This window comes from Salmo salar, chromosome ssa02, assembly GCF_905237065.1.
Source record: "Salmo salar chromosome ssa02, Ssal_v3.1, whole genome shotgun sequence".
NCBI classification, from domain to species: domain Eukaryota; kingdom Metazoa; phylum Chordata; class Actinopteri; order Salmoniformes; family Salmonidae; genus Salmo; species Salmo salar.
In genome coordinates this window covers 71,274,335-71,300,877 of record NC_059443.1, presented here as the reverse complement: position 1 = coordinate 71,300,877, position 26,543 = coordinate 71,274,335, and the positions used below count along the sequence as shown (strand labels likewise).

At 43.1% G+C, this 26,543-nt stretch overlaps 2 protein-coding genes and 1 non-coding gene across 7 annotated transcripts; 2 read left to right on the top strand and 1 right to left on the bottom strand.

The window, feature by feature from the left end:
* Window positions 1-7: 7 nt before the first annotated feature.
* On the top strand, window positions 8-16,421 carry LOC106591760 (protrudin). Of its 5 annotated transcripts, none has more exons than XM_014182975.2 (14): window positions 8-314; window positions 1,097-1,361; window positions 2,099-2,169; window positions 2,305-2,491; window positions 2,631-2,726; window positions 3,125-3,237; window positions 3,698-3,819; window positions 4,005-4,076; window positions 4,476-4,505; window positions 5,266-5,283; window positions 13,331-13,472; window positions 13,609-13,655; window positions 13,977-14,058; window positions 14,261-16,421. In XM_014182975.2, the coding sequence occupies exons 2-14, from the start codon at window positions 1,102-1,104 to the stop codon at window positions 14,323-14,325; spliced, it is 1,305 nt and encodes a 434-aa protein (XP_014038450.1). In that variant the 5' UTR covers window positions 8-314; window positions 1,097-1,101; the 3' UTR covers window positions 14,326-16,421. The 5 variants fall into 5 exon arrangements, with proteins under 5 accessions (XP_014038450.1, XP_014038446.1, XP_014038457.1 ...); XM_014182971.2 differs by having other exon boundaries at window positions 5,263-5,283; XM_014182982.2 differs by lacking the exon at window positions 5,266-5,283.
* On the bottom strand, window positions 945-1,020 carry trnaa-agc (transfer RNA alanine (anticodon AGC)). Its single transcript has one exon. It is a non-coding gene; the product is annotated as a tRNA-Ala (tRNA).
* A 2,606-nt stretch (window positions 16,422-19,027) lies between the features above and the next one.
* Window positions 19,028-26,494, top strand: LOC106591929 (golgin subfamily A member 7B). The gene is made up of 5 exons (XM_014183198.2): window positions 19,028-19,163; window positions 21,100-21,225; window positions 21,421-21,573; window positions 24,744-24,845; window positions 25,203-26,494. Exons 1-5 carry the CDS (start codon window positions 19,152-19,154, stop codon window positions 25,284-25,286), a joined length of 477 nt encoding a protein of 158 aa, XP_014038673.1. The 5' UTR covers window positions 19,028-19,151; the 3' UTR covers window positions 25,287-26,494.
* Window positions 26,495-26,543: the final 49 nt, after the last annotated feature.

Here is a 26,543-nt window from a genome sequence, read left to right as displayed (position 1 = left end):
TGCGTTCTATTAGCCAGTCGGATTTTATTGCGGAAGCGATTACTTTTCTCTCGCAGCTGGCGGCAGGCAGGCATTATTTGCTTAAAACAAATACTTTCCCAAACATTTATAGAGCACAAAACATCGTCAACTCAATAAGCTCGACTTGAGAAGCGAATACAGTTGATTGACTTCATAACAAGAAGGCTGTGAAAACTGTCTAAACAGGCGTGTGTGACGCGTCTCTTCCTACATTCAGATCCTGTCGTGTTGACGATCAAGAATTGCTTTCATATTCGCTAACTACGGTTTTTGACACTTTCCCCGCTAGTCAGGTAATGTTGCATTTCTTGCCTTATTATTCATATATATTGATTGTTGCAAATATTACATGTTAATGTTATGTCAATCACTAGCTGGTTAGTTTAATTGGAGTTACAATTTCGCCAGGTGGCTACATGCGATTTGGATGACAGCTGTTGTTGTGTAACGTTAGACACTAACGTTAGAAAACTATGTGTGACAGCAATGTATTTTCATCAATATGTGATATAGAACCCATATTTAACAACGTAGTGTGGCCTATTGCAGTCATATTGTTTCATGACCCACCCAGTTCATGTCAGCAGTCACGTTTCTTAGTAGTATTAGAAGATAAATGATTAAATCGTCATTAGATCAGGTATTGTAGATTTACTTTGATCGTCCAGGCTCGTGTTTACTGTTGCCCCCTTCCTCTTTCCACTGATAGCTAGCTAGTGAGTGAGTGTTTGCACAGCGTAACATATTCAGGAAATGCTAGCTAGAGCAACAGACGGACTTGAAAATAAAATCTTATCTGGCTGCTCCTTGTGTCAGTGTCTCTCTCTGTGTTTACATTTCACATTTTAGTCATTTAGCAGACGCTCTTATCCAGAGCGACTTAGTGCATACATTAGTGCATATATTTCTTTTATCTTCCTTACTGGTCCCCCGTGGGAATCGAACCCATAACCCTGGCGTTGCTAACACCATGCTCTACCAACTGAGCCACACGGGACCATGTGTGTCTCACTCCCTTTATCTACCCCCTCTGTTTCTGTCCCCCTTTCTCCCACCCTCCCCTTCTCCCCTCTAGTCGGGATGAAGCCTGGAGTAGGGGCATGTCAGGACCCCTGTCAGGGTGGTCCGGGGGTGGGTGACAGGGGGGATGACACCCTGGTGCCTCTGCCCCCTAAAGACACCCCCGGCTCCCCCACGGGGTCACCCTCAGAGTTGGGAAGCCCCGGCCCCCGCCAGGTCGCGACCTTTGACCTGCTCAAGATGGTAGTGTCTTACAAGAGGATGGCCCTGTTTCTGGAGCCGCTCACTGACACATTGGAACTGGCCCGCTACCTACTGGGGTGAGAGGATACATTTACACACTGATCCAAGATCAGTTTTTAGTTTCTTCAATGATGATAACGGATAAGACTTGGGAGAGTAGACTGATTCACGCTACCTACTGGGCTAGTGAAGGGAGTAGGATGAGGTTTCCTATGGGCCTAGACACTGACCTGTCAGATTTGAGTTTCTTCACCCTAATTACCAGGGAGGGTATGCTGATCCTAGATCTGGGCTGTGGAGCTGGCACTCTACCTACTGGGCTAATGAACGGAGGGTAGACTGATCCTAGATCTGGGCTGTGGAGCTGGCACGCTACCTACTGGGCTAATGTAGGGAGGGTAGACTGATCCTAGATCTGAGCTGTGGAGCTGGCACGCTACCTACTGGGCTAATGTAGGGAGGGTAGACTGATCCTAGATCTGAGCTGTGGAGCTGGCACGCTACCTACTGGGCTAATGTAGGGAGGGTAGACTGATCCTAGATCTGGGCTGTGGAGCTGGTCTGCAGGTGAGGTTTTTGCTCCAGCCCTGCTCAGATGAGCGTAGTTGTAGATGCTTGCCATCTTATTTGGTTTACTGTATAGTCATGAGTCAGTGTGTGATTTGTACAGCTTGCTCCTTACTGGGGTGAGTCAGTGTTTACCCTAGACACTGATCGGAGGTCAGTTTTTAGTTCCTCCACCCTAATGGTTGAGGATAGGACTTGAGGACGCTAAACTGATCCTAGGTCAGTATGACTGTGTGGTGTATTACAGGTGGAGGATGCCTCTGTGCTCACTACTGGTCTGTCTACTGCTCAACATCCTCTTCCTCACTCTGAGTGAAGGTGAGCTAATGCTGGGTAATACACACACACACACACACACACACACACTGATATATGAACTACTACCACATACAACTGTGTATAATAATGTGATGTATCTAAAATGTGACAGTCAGTTTCTCTCCTGCCCTCCAGTGGGGTGGTTCTCTGTGTGTGTTCTGGGGGTGTCTGCCCCGGCTGCCCTGGGTTACCTGCAGGACAGGTGTGGGGGCGGGGCGTCGGAGGCGGAGCAACAGAAGAGGCGGTGCCACGCGGTGCATCGTAAGGACCTGCAGAACGTTCAGCTCACCAGACAGGATGCCATGCTGGAAGTCAAGGACCTGTGAGTGAGTGATGTGTGTGTGTGTGTGTGAGTTTGGCCCTCCACTTTATAAAACCAAGTTAATTTATTTACTATACCTGTGTGTGCCTGTTTGCGTGCACGTGTGTGTGTGTGTGTCCGTGTGTGTCTGTGTCCACAGGTTAAAGCAGCTAGATGACCTGTTGTCTCATGCCTGCCTGTCTGCTGAGTCTGTCTACAATCTCCTGTACTGGGAGAGCCACTCTGAGTCCTCTAGGTCAGTAACACTGTGTGTGTGTGTGTACTTGGAGCCACTCTGAGTCCTCTAGGTCAGTAACACTGTGTGTGTGTGTGTACTTGGAGCCACTCTGAGTCCTCTAGGTCAGTAACACTGTGTGTGTGTACTTGGAGCCACTCTGAGTCCTCTAGGTCAGTAACACTGTCTGTGTGTGTACTTGGAGCCACTCTGAGTCCTCTAGGTCAGTAACACTGTGTGTGTGTGTGTCCTTGTTCTCCAGGACAGTAACTCAGCCACTCTACATTCACCATAGATATCATCACACACCTTATCTGTACTTACAAAGCGCCCGACAGACTGGTTAGGGTTGTTTGTGTGTGCCTGAGTGTGTCTTTCTCTCTCTCCGTCTCTCTCCGTCTCTCTTCTCTGTCTCTCAGGTTCTATGGTGGCCTGTTAGCTGTGTTGATGCTGCTGTATTCTGTTCCTGTGGGCTGGGTGCTGGCATGTCTCACTACTGCCCTCTTCCTGTGGAACAGAGACTTCTGCAGGGGTCAGTGCATACACATACAGTAACAGTCAAAAGTTTGGACACACCTACTCATTCAATGGTTTTTCTTTATTTTTTGTACTATTTTCTACATTGTAGAGTAATAGTGAAGACATCAAAACTATGAAATAACACATATGGAATCATTCTTCAAAGTAGCCACCCTTTGCCTTGATGACAGCTTTGCACACTCTTGGCATTTTTGAAGAATCTAAAATCTAAAATGTATTTAGATTTGTTTATCACTTTTTTGGTTACTACATGATTCCACATGTGGTATTTCATAGTTTTGATGTCTTCACTATTATTCTACCATGTAGAAAATAGTAAAAATAAAGAAAAACCCTGGAATGAGTAGGTGTGTCCAAACTTTTGACTGGTACTGTACATGCAGACACACACACACTAAAGTGTTGGTTCTGTGTTCTAACAGCCTGGTTCCACTCTCCCTCTGTGTGTGTAGTTGTGTTGGACCTAAGGGAGGTGGTCCATTCTGGCCAGAACCCATCCTCAGAAGGAGAGATGGACCACACAGAACCGAACCACGGCAGCCTGGACAGGACTCCCACTGCTACCAGCTTGGAGGTATGGAGAGAGAGAGAGAAACAGGGGTAAGGAGGGAGAGGGAGAGAGAGAGAGGAAGGGGTGGATGTATATGTTGAGTGTGTATATTTGAATTAATGGTGTACATTAAAACATTACAGATCAATGTTATGCAATAATCCTCTTATGTAACTTACATGTATATCATTATTGTGTGTGGTGTGTAGGACCTGTCCCCGGGCAGCGTAGAGGAGGCTGAGGAGGCAGAGCCTGATGATGAGTTCAAAGATGCCATCGAGGTAAAAACTAAATCAACCGTTATCTCGGCTTTATTCCTTCATGTCTTGTTATCTGAATGGTTTTTCATCCTGACCTCTCTTTTTGGCCAGGTCTTAGGCCATGTATTTTTGATTTGATATAACTTTATTGGCAATTGCACCACTCTCACTCCGGCCCTGTTTGAACACTGCTTCCATTCCTTCCACTAAGTCTTCACAGATCTAACATGGTAGGATGGAAGAAACCAAGGAATCCACTAGGCCTACCTTCCTTTGACCTATCCATGTCATTGTCAAATCAGAAGGAAAAAGATTGTGTTGGAACACAGCTTCTTATCCTTCTTCCTTCTGTCGCTGGCTGACAACTTCCTGTCCTGATGATTCATTTCCTTTTCTGTTTCTACCTCCCTCCCCTCTCAGTTGACTCAGGAGCCCCTTATCTCCCTGCAGGTGAGTGGCTCCCCCTGTCTGTCGGGCTGTGGTATTACAGCATTAGAAACAGGACACATTAACAATTGCGACAAATGTTTGTTTTTGATAAATTATTAATGATAAAGTTCTGTGACAGTTCAACTACTCAGCCCAGTTACTAAGGTGTGTGTGTGTGTGTGTGTGTTTGTTACAAGCATTTCGCTACACTTGCATTAACATCTGCTAAATATGTGTATGTGACCAATAAATTGTGATTTGAATTGAATATTTAGGACTATCTCAGACAGTTCAGTGTTACACGACATCATGACCGAGGTCAAAGACCTGTAAGTGTGTGTGTGTGTGTGTGTGTGTATTGCAGTGGTGTGTGTTGCACAGGAGCTACACGAGGACGTGGAGAGAACCCTAGATTTTATTACCTGCAACACTGGAAGTGTAACGTTTTGCTGGCATGAGCAGAGCTCAAACCACTTCATCATATTGTTCAGTGGTGTGAGCTGCACGTTCAAACCTAGACAATAGAAATAGACCACCAGGTTTCATTGAAGTGAATAGGAGCGTCTCGTGCTCTGCAAACGTTATGCATCTAGTGTAGCTGGCCAGTTCAATATTACTATCTCAGACAGCACAGTGTGTGTGTTTCTGGGGTGTTTGTGTTAGATAGATACGGTGTGTTTGTGTTAAAAATTGGTGTGTTTGTGTTAGATAGATATGAGGGTGTGTGTCTGTGTGTGTGTAATCTGCTCCTGTGTGTGTTCCTCTCCATCCTAACAAGGAGACTCCCTTGGCTTTAGTGTTAAGTCTCACCCTTACCCTGTTTGTGGTGGAGGGGGGTGTATAGGGTACACACCTCGGTTGGGTCCTGTCTGCATGGGTAGTGGAATGTCTATACACCTTAGTGCTGTTACCATCACTGGTTATGTTACCATTATGACATCAGGACTGTAACTTGACATCTATACCACTGTCATTACATATACCACTAATGTCATTACATATACCACTAATGTCATTACATATACCACTAATGTCATTACATATACCACTAATGTCATTACATATACCACTAATGTCATTACATATACCACTAATGTCATTACATATACCACTAATGTCATTACATATACCACTAATATCATTATATATAGCACTGTCATTATATATACCACTAATATCATTACATATACCACTAATATCATTATATATACCACTAATGTCATTATATATACCACTAATGTCATTATATATACCACTAATGTCATTATATATATATATATACCACTAATGTCATTATATATATATATATATATACCACTAATGTCATTATATATATATATATACCACTAATGTCATTATATATATATATATATACCACTAATGTCATTATATATATATATACCACTAATGTCATTACATATAGCACTAATGTCATTATATATAGCACTCATATCATTATATATATACCACTAATGTCATATATATATATACCACTGTCATTATTATACACTGCTCAAAAAAATAAAGTGAACACTTAAACAACACAATGTAACTCCAAGTCAATCACACTTCTGTGAAATCAAACTGCCCACTTAGGATGCAACACTGATTGACAATATATTTCACATGCTGTTGTGCAAATGGAATAGACAACATGTGGAAATTATAGGCAATTAGCAAGACACCCCCAATAAAGGAGTGGTTCTGCAGGTGGTGACCAAAGACCACTTCTCAGTTCCTATGCTTCCTGGCTGATGTTTTGGTCACTTTTGAATGCTGGCGGTGCTTTCACTCTAGTGGTAGCATGAGACGGAGTCTACAACCCACACAAGTGGCTCAGGTAGTGCAGCTCATCCAGGATGGCACATCAATGCGAGCTGTGGCAAGAAGGTTTGCTGTGTCTGTCAGCGTAGTGTCCAGAGCATGGAGGCGCTACCAGGAGACAGGCCAGTACATCAGGAGACGTGGAGGAGGCCGTAGGTGGGCAACAACCCAGCAGCAGGACTGCTACCTCCGCCTTTGTGCAAGGAGGAGCAAAAGGAGCACTACCAGAGCCCTGCAAAATGACCTCCAGCAGGCCACAAATGTGCATGTGTCTGCTCAAACGGTCAGAAACAGACTTCATGAGGGTGGTATGAGGGCCCGACGTCCACAGGTGGGGGTTGTGCTTACAGCCCAACACCGTGCAGGACGTTTGGCATTTGCCAGATAACACCAAGATTGGCAAATTCGCCACTGGCGCCCTGTGCTCTTCACAGATGAAAGCAGGTTCACACTGAGCACATGTGACAGACGTGACAGAGTCTGGAGACGCCGTGGAGAACGTTCTGCTGCCTGCAACATCCTCCAGCATGATCGGTTTGGCGGTGGGTCAGTCATGGTGTGGGGTGGCATTTCTTTGGGGGGGCCGCACAGCCCTCCATGTGCTCGCCAGAGGTAGCCTGACTGCCATTAGGTACCGAGATGAGATCCTCAGACCCCTTGTGAGACCATATGCTGGTGCGGTTGGCCCTGGGTTCCTCCTAATGCAAGACAATGCTAGACCTCATGTGTCTGGAGTGTGTCAGCAGTTCCTGCAAGAGGAAGGCATTGATGCTATGGACTGGCCCGCCCGTTCCCCAGACCTGAATCCAATTGAGCACATCTGGGACATCATGTCTCGCTCCATCCACCAACGCCATGTTGCACCACAGACTGTCCAGGAGTTGGCGGATGCTTTAGTCCAGGTCTGGGAGGAGATCCCTCAGGAGACCATCCGCCACCTCATCAGGAGCATGCCCAGGTGTTGTAGGGAGGTCATACAGGCACGTGGAGGCCACACACACTACTGAGCCTCATTTTGACTTGTTTTAAGGACATTACATCAAAGTTGGATCAGCCTGTAGTGTGGTTTTCCACTTTAATTTTGAGTGTGACTCCAAATCCAGACCTCCATGGGTTGATAAATTGGATTTCCATTGATTATTTTTGTGTGATTTTGTTGTCAGCACATTCAACTATGTAAAGAAAAAAGTATTTAATAAGATTATTTCATTCATTCAGATCTAGGATGTGTTATTTTAGTGTTACCTTTATTTTTTTGAGCAGTGTATATACCACTAATGTCATTACATGTACCACTAATGTCATTACATGTACCACTAATGTCATTACATATACCACTAATGTCATTACATATAGCACTAATGTCATTACATATAGCACTAATGTCATTACATATAGCACTAATATCATTACATATAGCACTAATGTCATATACTACTAATATCATTACATATAGCACTAATATCATTACATATACCACTGTCATTATATATATATACCCCAAATGCCATTATATATATATATATATATATATACCACTAATGCCATTATATATATATATACCACTAATGCCATTATATATACCACTAATGCCATTATATATAGCACTAATGTAATTATATATAGCACTAATGTCATTATATATACCACTAATATCCTTATATATACCACTATTATCATTACATATACCACTAATGTCATTATATATGCCATTATATATATACCACTAATGCCATTATATATATACCACTGTCATTATATACTACTGTCATTACATATACCACTAATGCCATTATATATACCACTAATGTGATTTACATATAGCAGTAATGTCATTATATATATATATATATATATAGCACTAATGACATTACATATACTACTAATATCATTACATATAGCACTCATTACATATACCACTATCATTACATATACCACTAATGTCATTATATATACCACTAATGTCATTATATATACCACTAATGTCATTATATATACCACTAATGTCATTACATATAGCACTAATATCATTATATATATATATATACCACTGTCATTATATATACTACTAATATCATTACATATACCACTAATGCCATATATATATATATATACCGCTGTCATTACATATACCACTGTTATTATATATATAACTTATATATATATACCACTGTCATTACATATACTACTAATATCATTACATATAGCACTAATATCATTATATATACTACTAATATCATTACATATACCACTGTCATTATATATATATACCACTAATGTCATTATATATATATACCACTAATGTCATTATGTATACCACTGTCATTGTGTATAGCACTAATGTCATTGTGTATAGCACTGTCATTGTGTATAGCACTAATGTCATATATACTACTAATATCATTACATATACTACTAATATCATTACATATACCACTAATGTCATTATATATAGCACTAATATCATTATATATACTAATGTCATTACATATACCACTAATGTCATTATATATACTACTAATATCATTATGTATAGCACTAATATCATTACGTATAGCACTAATGTCATTATGTATAGCACTGTCATATTATATATATATATTATATACCACTAATGTCATTATATATAGCACTAATGTCATATATAATGATATATATAGCACTGTCATTATATATAAATCATTATATACAGTTTATGTCGGAAGTTTACATACACTTAGGTTGGCGTTATTAAAACTCGTTTTTCAACCACTCCACAAATTTCTTGTTAACAAACTATACATTTGGCAAGTCGGTTAGGACATCTACTTTGTGCGTGACACAAGTCATTTTTCCAACAATTGTATACAGACAGATTATTTCACTTATAATTCACTGTATCACAATTCGAGTGGGTCAGAAGTTTACATACACTAATTTGACTGTGCCTTTAAACAGCTTGGAAAATTCCAGAAAATGATGTCATGGCTTTCTAAGCTTCTGATAGGCTAATTGACATCATTTGAGTCAATTGGAGGTGTATCTGTGATATATTTCAAGGACTACCTTCAAACTCAGTGCCTCTTTGCTTGACATCATGGGAAAATGAAAAGAAATCAGCCAAGACCTAGACCTCCACAAGTCTGGTTCATCCTTGGGAGCAATTTCCAAATGCTTGAAGGTACCACGTTCATCTGTACAAACAATATTACGCAAGTATAAACACCATGGGACCACGCAGCCATCATACTGCTCAGGAAGGAGACACATTCTGTCTCCTAGAGATGAACGTACTTTGGTGAGAAAAGTGCAAATTCAATCCCAGAACAACAGCAAAGGACTTTATGAAGATGCTGGAGGAACACAGGTACAAAGTATCTATATCCACAGTAAATTGAGTCCTATATCGACATAACCTGAAAGCCCGCTCAGCAAGGAAGAAGCCACTGCTCCAAAACCACCATTAAAAAAGCCAGACTACGGTTTGCAACTGCACATGGGGACAAAGATTGTACTTTTTGGAGAAATGTCCTCTGGTCTGATGAAACAGTAATAGAACTGTTTGGCCATAATGACCATCGTTATGTTTGGAGGAAAAAGGGGCAGGCTTGCAAGCCGAAGAACACCATCCCAACTGTGAAGCACGGGGGTGGCAGCATCATGTTGTGGGGGTGCTTTGCTGCAGGAGGGACTGGTGCACTTCACAAAATAGATGGTGTCATGAGGAAGGAAAATTATGTGGATATATTGAAGCAACATCTCAAGACATCAGTCAGGAAGTTAAAGTTTGGTCACAAATGGGTCTTCCAAATGAACAATGACCCCAATCATACTTCCAAAGTTCAGGCAAAATGGCTTAAGGACAACAAAGTAAAGGTATTGGAGTGGCCATCACAAAGGCCTGACCTCAATCCTATAGAAAATTTGTGAGCACAACTGAAAAACTGTGTCCGAGCAAGGAGGCCTACAAAACTGACTCAGTGTTACACCAGCTCTGTCAGCAAGAATGGGCCAAAATTCACCCAACTTATTGTGGGAAGCTTGTGGAAGGCTACTCGAAACATTTGACCCAAGTTAAACAATTTAAAGGCAATGCTAGCAAATACTAATTGAGTGTATGTAAACTACTGACCCAATGGGAACGTGATGAAAGAAATAAAAGCTGAAATAATTCTCTACTATTATTCTGACATTTCACATTCTTAAAATAAAGTGGTGATCCCAACTGACGTAAAACAGGGAATTTTTACTAGGGTTAAATGTCAGGAATTGTGAAAAACTGAGTTTAAATGTATTTTGCTAAGGTGTATGTAAACTTCTGACTTCAACTTTATATAGCACTAATATCATATATATAATCTATATAGCACTAATGTCATTATATATAGCACTAATGTCATTATATATAGCACTAATGTCATTATATATATAACACTAATGTCAATACATATACCGCTAATGTCATTATATATAGCACTGTCAATACATATACCGCTAATGTCATTATATATACCGCTGTCATTACATATACCACTGTCATTATATATATATATATATATATATATATATATATATATATATATATATATATATATATATACCACTGTCATTATATATACCACTGTCATTACATATACCACTAATGTCATGATATATAGCGCTAATATCATAGCACATATAGCCAGGTTTTCCAGTATTCTTGGTTCAAAGAGTCCTGGATTTCCTGCTTATTACCCCCTGATTCTGCAAATCTTTTAACCAGGATTTTTGGGAAAGTTACTGGAATTTTGCAAACCTTTTTAAAGCACTAATCATCATTCATACAATAGGCCTCATTCTCAATGTAGTCTGGGCGTCTCTGCATTATTCCAGCAAACCATTGGATGAGCATGCTCTGAGTTGGTCACTGCACCTAAGTACACACACAAGGGTGGTGTTGTAATGTGTGTGTATTGTATTGTGTGACGTGTTTCTAGCATGGTTGTGCACTTCACTGTAAGGATGCAAATAGGACACATCCATCTCATGCTACATAGGGCTCTGGTCAAAAATAGTGCACTAAGACTAGGTTATAGGGGCTAGAGTGTGAAAGTAGTGCACTATATTATATTTACATGTATTTATTTAACTAGGCAAGTCAGTTAAGAACAAATATTTATTTACAATGACTGCCCGGTCGACGCTGGGCCAATTGTGCGCCGCCCTATGGGATTCCCAATCACGGCCGGATGTGACACAGCCTGGATTCGAACGAGGGACTGTAGTGACGCATGCCTCTTGCACTGAGATGCAATGCCTTAGACCGTAGTGAACTATATTTTAGGGACTAGGGTCTAAAGTAGTACACTATTATAGGGACTAGGGTATAAAGTAGGGCACTATATTTAGGAACTAGGGTATAAAGTGTGGTGGTTAATTTCTTTAATATCAAATGCGGAGAGACAAACATCACACAAGTCAGAGTTATACTTGAACTAAATCTTTATTCACTTATTAATAAGGGAGCAGGTCAATACAACGCACACACATAAAGTGAATCGATTGAGTGCTCTACAATAATGATGGCTGGTCGACCAATCACCCTCAGATGATTCGTTGAGAGCCCCGAGACAAAAGTACAAAGGTATTTTATTGCCAAGATACACCCCTTTCAACCTACATGACGAACAACAGATGTATAGAATGGGTCACAAGGTTAGGATTTGTATGAAAGATACTTATAATTCACAGCAGATGATATCTGCTATAAAAACAGTTCACATTGTGTAGAGACCAGGGTCTGGCCCTGGGGTCATCTCTCATTGTGTAGAGACCAGGGTCTGGCCCTGGGGTCATCTCTCATTGTGTAGAGACCAGGGTCTGGCCCTGGGGTCATCTATCATTGTGTAGAGACCAGGGTCTGGCCCTGGGGTCATCTCTCATTGTGTAGAGACCAGGGTCTGGCCCTGGGGTCATCTCTCATTGTGTAGAGACCAGGGTCTGGCCCTGGGGTCATCTCTCATTGGTACCCTATAGAACAGAAACATGAACTCATCCTCTGGAATGCGGTCTCTTTAGGTTTTATCACCCAAAAGACATCGTAAATCTCCTGTCAGTGTTAAATCTCCCAGAGGGCCACTTTCAGTTCACACAGACACAATATTATAAGAACTCTCTATTCTGTTGAATAAAACAACTATTTGATGCAATTACGGTATTTTAACAATCTTGCAATTTTGCTTTCACAAAAGTAGTGCACTATATTTTATGGACTAGGGTATAAAGTAGTGCACTATATTATAGGGACTAGGGTATAAAGTAGTGCGCTATATTATTTGGAAATGGGGTGTGATTGCGACTGTTTTTGAATACAGTTGAGGTCTTTTGCTGATTGGCTGCCAGCCCATTTACGGAGACAGGTGCAATGCCGTCTGAGGGCGGAGCTTAAGGTGCCACGCCCCCTCCCAATACGTTCCTCACCTGAGGTGTACCAAAAGGGTTACTAGCCCTCATCTTTCAGGGCAATATATAGGCACAGATCTAGGATCAGCTTAGCCTCATCTAACACTAACCTTAACCATAAGGGTGTGAACTGTACAACTGATCTGGAGCATGTCTGGTAGCACGTTTCAAACTCATTCTACAGAGGTCCCAGTCCGCAGGCTTTCACTCCTTCCTTTGACTTGATTGATGAATTGAGCTCATTGGTTAGTTAGGAACTGGCCTCACCTGGTTGTGTAGGTCTTAATTGGACAGGAAAACCCACAAAACCATCAGACTCTGGGCCCTCCATGGAAGGAGTTGGACACCCCTGCCTTGGAGGATGACGTGTATGGTTTTGTGTTAGTGGGGTTTTGCTGCCTGTGTGCTCTCGACTCCCTCTGCTGTTGACGTTGAGAAACACATCCACCTAAACCATGGAAGAGAGGGGTTGGTGTTGGAGGAGTAGGGAGCAGGGTTTGGGGTTTAGGGGCTATGGTTTGTAGTTCCCACAAAGCTGCTGCCTTTAACTGCTCTTTAGTAACTTAAACCTTCTCTCCCCCCCATTCTGCCCCCCCCCACAGGAGGATGATGACGTTACTTCAGATTTGGACACCATCTCCATCACCTCAGACAACGGTCTGCTGAGCCGCAATGAGCCAATCCGCAGTAAGGTGTCCAAACTGACGGAGAAGCTACGAAAACGCTACCCCACCAACAACACAGGTCAGTCAACCCTTCATCCCTCTTCTTCTTCCTCACCTCAGTCCTACTTAAGAGGTGGGTTTAGTATCTAGTCTTCAGATAGAAATTAAATATCCATCCCCTCTCTCTCCCCCCTTCCTGCTCTCTCATCCCAAAGGTAACTGTTCTAGCTGCAGTGCAGTCTTCTCAGTGGTGAAGAGAAGGGTAAGAGCTTTAAACCACCAATAAATACAATCATAAGTAATACTGTAGGTTCTTTAATAACTCTGTGTGGAACCTGGTGTGGGTCCCAAATGGCATCCTATTCCCTATATAATCTACCACTTTAGAACAGAGTCCTACGGGCCCTGGTCACAAGTAGTGAACTATGTAGGGAATAGGACAGGGTTGGGGTTAGAGTTTCACTTTACTTCCTGAATTCACCCACTTCATTTCAAATTGGCCCCAACCCTGGAATAGGGTTCAGTTTGGGACATAACAATGATGATGATGTCATTGTGACCTCTGTGACCTCTGCTGTTTCAGCGGAGCTGTAGTAACTGTGGCAACAGCTTCTGCTCCAGATGCTGCTCATACAAGGTCCTCAAGGCCTGCATGGGTGTCACAGGTGTGAGAGAAACACACACACACACACAACATGCTATTATGGCATTTCTATACTGAAATTATGAAATTATAAATAAGGTCTCCCTGAAGACATCAGTTGATTTAAAAACAAATTTCTAACTCTTCTATTTTACACCTTCTCTCATTCCCCATCTCTCTGCCTCCCCCTTTTCTCATGTAATGTCTCTTTACCTCCCTCCCAGCTCCAGATGCCCAGAGAGAGACAGTGTTTGTTTGTGCTGTCTGCAACTCCACCCTCAGCAAGTGAGAAATGACTACCCCTCCTACCCACTCATGGAGACCCAGGGAGGGTACTGCCCCTCCTACCCAGGATTCAAAGCTCCTTGGCTGGGTAGAGCCCGCGGCAGATCAGCCTCTACCCCCCCTGGTGGTGGTTCAAAACCCCAGGTTGTCTGGTTCTCTGGCTCCAGCCCAGGTGACCAGGGTTATTAAGATGAATCAGTCCCAAATGGCAACCTATTCCCTATAAATTACACTGCTTTTGCCCAGAGCCCTATTGGATTCCCTATGGGCCCTGGTCTACAGTAGTGGACTATATAGGGAATAGGGTCATTTTGGATGCTACCCCAGACTCCCATCAGCTTGTGTTGCATTGAGATTTATCCTGTACTGTCATGGAGGTCCTGAGAATGCTGTGTGTGTGTGTGTGTGTGTGTGTGTGTGTGTGTGTGTGTGTGTGTGTGTGTGTGTGTGTGTGTGTGTGTGTGTGTGTGTGTGTGTGTGTGTGTGTGTGTGTGTGTGTGTTGGATTGTATAAGATATGCTATAGATTGACCCTGTTATAACTTATCCATTCTGTAATGGTTTTATATGTTGGTCCTAATGTTAATTTAATGGATGTAAAGACAGGATGCTAAAGACTATACCTTTGTCCTAAATGGCATACCCTAATCTCTATGGAGCATAACCTAAACCCATGGAGTGATTTCCAGAGGTGATCCCAGAGCTGTGTTCAAATACTCATACTAACTGTACTATTTGTGACGTAAATTGAGTATGTAGTATACTTATTGGTCATGGTATGGATATAGTATGCCAAAAGTTCCTGGATGTCGTACTAAATTCACCAAAATACGAAGTATACAAGCAGTGGACACTATTTCTGTGCTTTTAGGGCCCATAATGCAATTATTCAGAAAATGTTGAGCAATGTAATAAAGTAATGACTTTTCAAATAAGTTAAACATTATGTTGGCTGACAATTTATTAGCTACGCTGTCCTTACGAACCGCAGCATGTCATTCAGCAGTATGTACCGGTCTGTTAGCTAGCTACCTAACGTTAGTTGGCTACTAATACATTATATTATAATATTATATATATTAACTATCTAGCTAACTACCCAATGTTTATTGACTTGATTATTCACATCATTCTTAGCTAAGTGGTAGAGTCGTCGTGTGTTCTCAATGGACATTGTTCATTCTGGCTATCTACTCTGATTTCAGAGCATCTCTCATCTGTGTGCCAGTGCACAGAATAGCTGAATAAAACGCGTTGAATATGGCCGGTGTCAGTAAGCGTTGGCAAAAAAATAAAGCGTAATTCAATTGTTGCCTGCAGCACAGTTAGTCACCAACACTCAGCATAACATGAAAACTGCCTAGCCAGCTCTGCTAGGGTGAGTAAAATGGTCAGAGTGAGGTTCTCTCATTTGTGTCTGGAAGTAGCTAGCCAGTTAGCTTGGGTGCTTGACTGCCGTTGTGAGGACAGAACGCTCGGATCAACCCTATTCCTTGGCCAGAGCGTCTAGTGTGGGCTCCGAGACCGAAACGCTCTGGAATTACAATCTGACAACGCTCTGGATTTACGAATGCCCAGAGCGCATTCTGAGCGCTCTCTTGCACTCCATGGGTGAATTTACGGACACAGCCGAAATCGTAAAATGTCTAGCTAGTAATTTGTTATGCTGACAAGCTAGCAAGAGGTTGCATAGCAACAGCATAAACTTCTGCTAGACAGGCGAAGTGCTAGTACACTCAACTGAAGGGATACCCTTCGTTTACAGTATTCTAAAATGAACTAATAGTATGTAGTTTATACTCATTAAGTATGTAGTTACAGTATTCTAAAATGAACTAATAGTATATAGTATATACTCATTAAGTATGAGGTATACAGGATGTTGGTATGGGTATTTGAACACAGCACAGGTTTTAGATTGACACATAAGAATGTACATGTTACACTTTTACCATTGTAATCACCTATATTCAATCCACTGAAAGTTTATATTTATCCAATGTAATAATTCATTCATTTGATTGATTATCTTGACAGAATGGAGGAGTTTGTTTACTCTTCATTGCTTCAATAAACTGTGATTTTGAATGTTTGAAATTAACTTATGGTGTATTTTTCCTGCCTTTTTTCAGCCTAGTTGTAGAGAGCTCTGTTAAAAAAAATAAAACATTTAAAAAGAGAGTGTGCCCTGCAGGTTTGGTGCAGGGCACCGTAGACTTAGGTAGACATTGTATCTGTCCCATTATGGCGTCTGTGAGAGCTAAGCAGCGCCATAGAGGTCATCTCCATTTTGAAGTAGTCCATTCTTCATCTACTACTTCTATGAGTTGGTAAACAAACTGAAAGGGTGCACACTGCCACTTGCATTGTGTTGTTTGAACAGATATAAAGCCAAGGTTGGTGATTTACTGCCACCTGCAGTTATGGAGTGCTTGCTCAGGAGTATAATTCATTGGCTGATCCATTGTGGTGACCTGGATGGACTCGTGATCCTTCCTTAACCCATAGGAAGTCACATCCAGTTGACTACTTCAGAATGGTCCTCAATGGCGCTGCCCATGGTAAAACAGGCTTTTGGGCACTAGAGTCCTCTATCTAACTCTATGGTCACTACTCAACCCAAATCCACCACATGCTAGAAGGCTCCAGGTTCCACTCCTCACAACCCAAATCCACCACATGCCAGAAGGCTCCAGGTTCCTCTCCTCACAACCCAAATCCACCACATGACAGAAGGCTCCAGGTTCCTCTCCAATCCTCTCCTCACAACCCAAATCCACCACATGCCAGAAGGCTCCAGGTTCCTCTCCTCACAACCCAAATCCACCACATGCCAGAAGCTCCAGGTTCCTCTCCAATCCTCTCCTCACAACCCAGGGTGGATCTCAATAGTCTGAAGTAGCTTCCTTACATTCCTTGTCTCCTTTCCTTACTTTGTTGTCTTCCTTACTTTAACCTGTCTTCCTCCATATTGTTTCCACATTTCCTATCTCCTAAAGTCAGTTTGTATTACCAGAAGGAAAGGAAACAAGGAGAGGAATGTACAGTCGTAGCCAAAAGTTTTGAGAATGACACAAATATTAATTTTCACAAAGTCTGCTGCCTCAGTTTGTATGATGGCAATTGGCATATACTCCAGAATGTTATGAAGAGTGATCAGATGAATTGCAATTAATTGCAAAGTCCCTCTTTGTCATGTACATGAACTGAATCCCCCCAAAACATTTCCACTGCATTTCAGCCCTGCCACAAAAGGACCAGCTGACATGTCAGTGATTCTCTCGTTAACACAGGTGTGAGTGTTGACGAGGACAAGGCTGGAGATCACTCTGTCATGCTGATTGAGTTCGAATGACAGACTGGAAGCTTCAAAAGGAGGGTGGTTCTTGGAATCATTATTCTTCCTCTGTCAACCATGGGTACCTGCAAGGAAACACGTGCCGTCATCATTGCTTTGCACAAAAAGGGCTTCACAGGCAAGGATATTGCTGCCAGTAAGATTGCACCTAAATCAACCATTTATTGGATCATCAAGAACTTCAAGGAGAGCGGTTCAATTGTTGTGAAGAAGGCTTCAGGGCGCCCAAGAAAGTCCAGCAAGCGCTAGGACCATCTCCTAAAGTTGATTCAGCTGTGGGATCGGGGCACCACCAGTACAGAGCTTGCTCAGGAATGGCAGCAGGCAGGTGTGAGTGCATCTGCACACACAGTGAGGCAAAGACTTTTGGAGGATGGCCTGGTGTCAAGAAGGGCAGCAAAGAAGCCACTTCTCTCCAGGAAAAACATCAGGGACAGACTGATATTCTGCAAAAGGTACAGGGATTAGACTGCTGAGGACTGGGGTAAAGTCATTTTCTCTGATGAATCCCCTTTCCGATTGTTTGGGGCATCCGGAAAAAAGCTTGTCCGGAGAAGACAAGGTGAGCGCTACCATCAGTCCTGTGTCATGCCAACAGTAAAGCATCCTGAGACTATTCATGTGTGTGGTTGCTTCTCAGCCAAGGGAGTGGGCTCACTCACAATTTTGCCTAAGAACACATCCATGAATAAAGAATGGTACCAACACGTCCTCCGAGAGCAACTTCTCCCAACCATCCAGGAACAGTTTGGTGACGAACAATGCATTTTCCAGCATGATGGAGCACCTTGCCATAAGGCAAAGGTGATAACTAAGTGGCTCGGGGAACAAAACATCAATATTTTGGGTCCATGGCCAGGAAACTCCCCAGACCTTAATCCCATTGAGAACTTGTGGTCAATCCTCAAGAGGTGGGTGGACAAACAAAAACCCACAAATTCTGACAAACTCCAAGCATTGATTATACAAGAATGGGCTGCCATGAGTCAGGATGTGGCACAGAAGTTAATTGACAGCATGTCAGGGCGGATTGCAGAGGTCTTGAAAAAGAAGGGTTAACACTGCAAATATTGACTCTTTGCATCAACTTCATGTAATTGTCAATAAAAGCCTTTGACACTTATGAAATGCTTGTAATTATACTTCAGTATTCCATAGTAACATCTGACAAAAATATCTAAAGACACTGAAGCAGCAAACTTTGTGGAAATTAATATTTGTGTCATTCTCAAAACCTTTGGCCACGACTGTACACTAGTGCTACGCAATGATATATAGACCACGCCCCGCGCCCTACCCCCTCGTGTGAGGTCCTCCCAACCCCCGCCGCTGTCTGCCCCACCCTACCCCTCCTCTCATCCTCCTCTCCTCCCCCAGTCTCTTCCTCCCGCCCTCCAACCCGTCCCCGTGTCCCAGTAAAGCGCTTTGAGCTCCGGGACTCGTCCTAGTAGCCTTACGCCGTCAGATGGAAACATGGCGACAGAGGTGAGAATGAATAGAATAATCTATCCTCTTCTTTAGCCTATGTCTTTCCCTTTACCTCTATGGGCATATGGTTATACTGTCTTTCATATGAGCAGGTAGCCTTGTGGAGAGGGTTGTAACCTATATTCTGAACCGTTTGAATGGCTTTGTCAGTAACAGCAAGGTTAGCCCTATGGTAGAAAGGATTGTGTAGCATACAATCATTTCAATCTCTGTTACGTGGCAACGATAGAAATCAACACAACAGTTGTTTATTTACGTATAAAAAGTTAATTTCGAATATAACATTTGCTCAAACTGGTCAGGCAGGCAGGTTCATTTGGGCAAATAAATCGTCTGCTTTGATTAGAAATTGAAGCCTTGTCATTTTAACACTTCTTCGGTCAACCCTGACCGACATGGTATGTGAATATCATATAATCCCTATATCATTATATTTCCATATTAAAGGTGTAGGAAGGCTACGTGCCTGAATAGAGGTTAGTTAGAGGAATTCTCTTTGTAGCACAAACAGCATTTCCAGGGCAGGCTATGCTACAACTTGTGCACGAGAACCGGGATAAACAAGCAATCCTCGCGCCGTTAAGCTGTTTTGCTGAAAGCAGAGCTCTTATTTTTTTGTCTCTAGTGTTCCGCCGTTAATCCGGTATAGGCAGGCTGGCCCGTGCTAGTGCTGAAACCTATTAAAGAGATATCAGCACCGTGGACAGCAACCCATTGAGGTCAAGGAGAGAAAATCTCCGTATTTAGACGGATCTTTTCATTTCCGTTATTCGGTCCAACTGCCTTTTTTATTGCCTTTCATTCAGCGACACATTGGGGAAACAAGCTTGACGAACCATAACAGCCTAAACTAGTTTCCCAAAGCAAGAAACTAGACTGGCCTACACACCTCAGCCACGCCTAAGTCCACAACTATGGACATCGAGCTTCTTTATGGGGGGGAAACGACCATTTGGTGCCATCGTTGGCCTATTGAGCCTTCTAACCCTGTTCTTACAGAGATTGATTTGTTGTGAGCTGTTCTGTGATGTTGGGCCTTCTTCTCTTGGCTCAATTCCATGATCCGGCTGCTGTAACAGTGTGCATGGTCCGGAGAGAGAGAGAGAGAGGTAGACAAAAAGCTACAGAGAGAGGAGTGAGAGGAGGGGGAGAGAAGAAAGGAGAGAGAGAGAAGAGAGAGGGGAAGGGAGAGAAGAAAGGAGAGAGAGAGAGAGAGAGAGAAGAGGAGAATGGAGAGAAGAAAGGAGAGAGAGAGAAGAGGGGAAGGGAGAGAAGGAGAGAGCTACAGAGAGAGAAGAGAGAGGGGGAAGGGAGAGAAGAAAGGAGAGAGCTACAGAGAGAGAAGAGAGAGGGGGAAGGGAGAGAAGAAAGGAGAGAGCTACAGAGAGAGAAGAGAGAGGGGGAAGGGAGAGAAGAAAGGAGAGAGCTACAGAGAGAGAAGAGAGAGGGGGAAGGGAGAGAAGAAAGGAGAGAGCTACAGAGAGAGAAGAGAGAGGGGGAAGGGAGAGAAGAAAGGAGAGAGCTACAGAGAGAGAAGACCAGTTAGAGAGAGAGGAGAGATAGTGTGTCTGTGTCTGGGCCGTGATCCAACGGACCGCCAGACAGACTTTGATTGAACACCTCTCCTCTATCATCGTATACCTCTAAAGACTACATCAGCCACTGTTTGTATACATTATCTCTTGAACAGAGAGGATGTGTGTGTGAGAGAGAGAGAGCGAATGAGCAGTTTAGTTTTATTCTCATGGTGAGTCATACACACTGCTTCCTCAGAACCAGAAAGTTCATCCATATTAGAATTCTATCCACAATCTCTCTCTCGCCCCCCCTCTCTTCCTCACACCCCTTTTTCTCTCTCCTCTCTCTCTCCCCAAATATGGGTGGGTGGGTGTGTGTGCGCACACTCGCTCGCATGTGTGTTTGTGTCCTGTAGTTCCATAACCTCCAAGAGTTGAGGCACAGTGCATCTCTGGCCAACAAGGTGTTCCTGCAGAGAGACTACAGTGAAGGGACCACCTGCCGCTTCCAGACCAAGTTCCCTTCTGAGCTGGAGAGCAGGGTGGCTAGTCTAACACACACACACACACACACACACACACACACACACACACACACACACACACACACACACACACACACACACACACACACACACACACACACACACACACACACACACACACACACACACACACACACACACACACACACACTAATGGCTGAAAAGACAGCTAACTGAGTGTGTCTCTGTCAGATTGAGCGGCCGTTGTTTGAGGACACAGTGAAGAGGTTGAATATTTACTATGCGGAGGCAGAGAAGATGGGAGGCCAGTCCTACCTGGAGGGATGTCTGGCCTGCGCTACAGCCTACCTCATCTTCCTCTGTATGGAGACACGCTATGAGAAGGTGAGACCGGGCTAAACCACCACAATAGAACCACAGTAGAACTTCAGTAAGACCACAATATAAACACAGTAGAACCACACAGTAGAACCACACACTAGAACCACATAGTAGAACACCACACTAGAACCACACAGTAGAAAACCACACTAGAACACTACAGTAGAACACCACAGTAGAACCACACAATAGAAACACATTACGAACACAGAAGAACCACAGTAGAATCAGTAAGAACAATAAAACACAGTAGAACCACCACACTAGAACCACATAGTAGAAAACCACACTAGAACACTACAGTAGAACACCACAGTAGAACCACACAATAGAAACACATTACGAACACAGTAGAACCACAGTAGAACTTCAGTAAGACCACAATATAAACACAGTAGAACCACCACACTAGAACCACATAGTAGAAAACCACACTAGAACACTACAGTAGAACCACCACACTAGAACCACACAGTAGAAAACCACACTAGAACACTACAGTAGAACACCACAGTAGAACCACACAATAGAAACACATTACGAACACAGTAGAATCACATAGTAGAACCTGAGGCCCAAAACACCAGTCTCAACGTCAACAGTGAAGGGGCGACTCCAGGGGTCTGGCCTTCTAGGCAGAGTTGCAAAGAAAAAGCCATATCTCAGATTGGCCAATAAAAAGAAAAGATTAAGATGGGCAAAAGAACACAGACACTAGACAGAGGAACTCTGCCTAGAAGGCCAGCATCCCGGAGTCGCCTCTTCACTGTTGACGTTGAGACTGGTGTTTTGCGGGTAATATTTAATGAAGCTGCCAGTAGAGGACTTGTGAGGTGTCTGTTTCTCAAACTAGACACTCTAATGTACAGTCGTGGCCAAAAGTTTTGAGAATGACACAAATATACATTTTCACAAAGTCTGCTGCCTCAGTGTCTTTAGATATTTTTGTCAGATGTTACTATGGAATACTGAAGTATAATTACAAGCATTTCATAAGTGTCAAAGGCTTTTATTGACAATTACATGAAGTTGATGTAAAGAGTCAATATTTGCAGTGTTGACCCTTCTTTTTCAAGACCTCTGCAATCCGCCCTGGCATGCTGTTAATTAACTTCTGGGCCACATCCTGACTGATGGCAGCCCATTCTTGCATAATCAATGCTTGGAGTTTGTCAGAATTTGTGGGTTTTTGTTTGTCCACCCATCTCTTGAGGATTGACCACAAGTTCTCAATGGGACTAAGGTCTGGGGAGTTTCCTGGCCCTGGACCCAAAATATCGATGTTTTGTTCCCTGAGCCACTTAGTTATCACTTTTGCCTTATGGCAAGGTGTTCCATCATGCTGGAAAAGGCATTGTTCGTCACCAAACTGTTCCTGGATGGTTGGGAGAAGTTGCTCTCGGAGGATGTGTTGGTACCATTCTTTATTCATGGCTGTGTTCTTAGGCAAAATTGTGAGTGAGCCCACTCCCTTGGCTGAGAAGCAACCCCACACATGAATGGTCTCAGGATGCTTTACTGTTGGCATGACACAGTAGCGCTCACCTTGTCTTCTCCGGACAAGCTTTTTTCCGGATGCCCCAAACAATCGGAAAGGGGATTCATCAGAGAAAATGACTTTACCCCAGTCCTCAGCAGTCCAATCCCTATACCTTTTGCAGAATATCAGTCTGTCCCTGATGTTTTTCCTGGAGAGAAGTGGCTTCTTTGCTGCCCTTCTTGACACCAGGCCATCCTCCAAAAGTCTTTGCCTCACTGTGCGTGCAGATGCACTCACACCTGCCTGCTGCCATTCCTGAGCAAGCTCTGTACTGGTGGTGCCCCGATCCCGCAGCTGAATCAACTTTAGGAGATGGTCCTGGTGCTTGCTGGACTTTCTTGGGCGCCCTGAAGCCTTCTTCACAACAATTGAACCGCTCTCCTTGAAGTTCTTGATGATCCGATAAATGGTTGATTTAGGTGCAATCTTACTGGCAGCAATATCCTTGCCTGTGAAGCCCTTTTTGTGCAAAGCAATGATGATGGCACGTGTTTCCTGGCAGGTACCCATGGTTGACAGAGGAAAATCAATGATTCCAAGAACCACCCTCCTTTTGAAGCTTCCAGTCTGTTAATCGAACTCAATCAGCATGACAGAGTGGTCTCCAGCCTTGTCCTCGTCAACACTCACACCTGTGTTAACGAGAGAATCGCTGACATGATGTCAGCTGGTCCTTTTGTGGCAGGGCTGAAATGCAGTGGAAATGTTTTTTGGGGGGGCATTCAGTTCATTTGCATGGCAAAGAATGACTTTGCAATTAATTGCAATTCATCTGATCACTCTTCATAATATTCTGGAGTATATGCAAATTGCCATCATACAAACTGAGGCAGCAGACTTTGTGAAAATTAATATTTGTGCCATTCTCAAAACTTTTGGCCACGACTGTACTGACCTCTTGCTCAGCTGTGCACCGGGGCCTCCCACTCCTCTTTCTATTCTGGTTAGAGACAGTTTGCACTGTTCTGTGAAGGGAGTAGCACACAGCGCTGTACGAGATCTTCAGTTTCTTGGCAATTTCTTGCATGGAATAGCCGTCATTTCTCAGAACAAGAATAGACTGACAAGTTTCAGAAGAAAGTTCTTTGTTTCTGCCCATTTTGAGCCTGTAATTGAACCCACAAATGCTGATGCTCCAGATACTCAACTTGTCTAAAGAAGGCCAGTTTTATTGCTTCTTTAATCAGAACCGTTTTCAGCTGTGCTAACATAATTACAAAAGGGTTTTCTAATGATCAATTAGCCTTTTAAAATGATAAACTTGGATTAGCTAACACAACATGCCATTGGAACACAGGAGTGATGGTTGCTGATAATGGGCCTCTGTACGCCTATGTAGATATTCCATTAAAAATCAGCCGTTTCCAGCTACAATAGTCATTTACAACATTAACAATGTCTACACTGTATTTCTGATCAATTTTATGTTATTTTAATGGACAAAAAAAAAAAGAAGCTTTTCTTTCAAAAACAAGGACATTTCTAAGTGACCCCAAACTTTTGAATGATAGTGTATGTTCCTTACTTTCTGTCATACTGTCCCCCTCTTTTGTTATTTCTTTCTCTCCCTGCCTCTTTCTGTTCTCTCTCCCTCTCCCCCTTTCCTCCCCCCTCTTTCTCAATCCCCCCCCAGGTGTTGAAGAAGATAGGCAGGTACATCCAGGAGCAGAATGAGAAGATCTACGCCCCCCGAGGTCTACTCATCACTGACCCCATCGAGAGGGGCATGAGGGTCGTATCCTTACAGCTACTACTGCTGCTCTGTGTGTGTGTGTGGGAGAGACAGATAAAGAAAAACACGAAGACAGAGATGAAGAAAAACAATATAGACAGAGAGAGAGTGAACAGTACACATGTATGGAGATTTAAAGAGAGGGAGAAAGAGATGGAGTGAGAGAGATGAAGAGTCAACAGTACACGTGGGCTCCCAAGAATAAGGATCTTGTACAGTGTGTGTGTATTGGATAGACCCAGCCCCTGGCTATAGACCCAGACCCTGGCTATAGACCCAGACCCTGGCTATAGACCCAGCCCCTTGCTATAGACCCACCCTATTGGAGTGTGTTCCTTCCTTTAACCACATCCTGTCCAGATAGAGATCTCTATCTATGAGGACCGAGGCTCCAGTGGCTCCTGCTCAGGCTCCAGCTCTACGTCCGGCAGCAGTGCTCGGTGACCGGGTACATGTCACCTCCTCACCCCCCCCCCGGTCCCTGGAACACTACACCCAACCGCGGTGTTCGGTGACTGGCTCCACGGCACCTCTACCCCCCTGATCCCTGGAGCTCTACAACCCTGGTCCCTTAGAGAACCACCCCAACAGCAGTGCTTGGTGGACTGGGTATGCCTCACCTACCGCAACCACAATGGCCCTGACCGTAACAAACTTGAGCTAACCGACCGAACACTCGATCGCAACTGAACCACATGGACCGGAGCAGATCAAGCCGAATCTATCAACGTTGGGAATACTGATGATATAAAATAGCATTTTGATTACGTCCCAAATGGCAACTTTTTTTGTCCCTGGTAAAAAAAAAAGAAAAAAAAGACACTATATTGGGAATAGGGAGCCATTTGGGACACAAGTCCTCCTATAGTGCACTAGTTTGGGGCGCTGGTTAAAAGTAGTGCACTGTATGGAGGATAGTAGTGTACAAGATAGGGAATAGGGTGTCAGTTGACATGGAACCGTGATGGACTACTACACACCTACCTGCCTGCCTGTATTCATTAGTGCACATCGTAGTAAAACGTTTTAACCAGGGAAAACAGTTCTTATTGGACAAGTTTCAGGTAGTCCCTCTACTGTTTCAGTTTGTTTTCTGCCGTTTGGTGTCTTGTGAATAGGCCTAGTAGCAAACAGATGAATGTAGCTAGTTCCATCCAGAGACATATTTTAGCCTCTATAAATGGCTCTGGTACCATCCACTGGTCAGTGTCATAATGCAGCTTGGCATCAAACACTCCACAACCCAGCTAACCTCTTGTCTTCAGTGCTGAACCACCAGCTCTCCTAGATCATGATTATGCAAATACACAGCTACCTGTATAGACTATGTAGCATCCTTTAACATAGTGTTCTTCAATCCTGGTCTTTTAGTGCTGGTCTGGAACAAAAGCTTGCACCAGGACCCTGTAAAATAAAGTAATGAACAATTCTTCCTGCACGCGCACAAACACTCCTTCCTTTTTTGCTACACAAACCCTCCTCCAAAGAACCATAAACTGCCAAAATGTAATTATTTCCTGATGTGAAGTGTCTGCCTTTTTATTTTAATCTGGGACATGTTTATGCAAAAGTAGAGAACTAGAACCTTCATAATGCTTGTTGTTTGATACTCATGATCAGAAGAACTTTAATAAATAACTACTGCTCTTCCATCGCTCCATTTTAACATGAATGTCATTCTTTTTCACTGTCAAGGAAAAT

Coding starts and splice junctions, on each gene's coding strand:
- LOC106591760 (XM_014182971.2), top strand. CDS start 1,102: ATGAAGCCTGGAGTAGGGGCATGTCAGGACCCCTGTCAGGGTGGTCCG. Junction 2,170..2,304: donor CTTCCTCACTCTGAGTGAAG/GTGAGCTAATGC, acceptor CCTGCCCTCCAG/TGGGGTGGTTCTCTGTGTGT. Junction 4,506..5,262: donor AGCCCCTTATCTCCCTGCAG/GTGAGTGGCTCC, acceptor CATCCTAACAAG/GAGACTCCCTTGGCTTTAGT.
- LOC106591929 (XM_014183198.2), top strand. Junction 21,226..21,420: donor CTTCTGAGCTGGAGAGCAGG/GTGGCTAGTCTA, acceptor TGTCTCTGTCAG/ATTGAGCGGCCGTTGTTTGA. Junction 21,574..24,743: donor TGGAGACACGCTATGAGAAG/GTGAGACCGGGC, acceptor ATCCCCCCCCAG/GTGTTGAAGAAGATAGGCAG.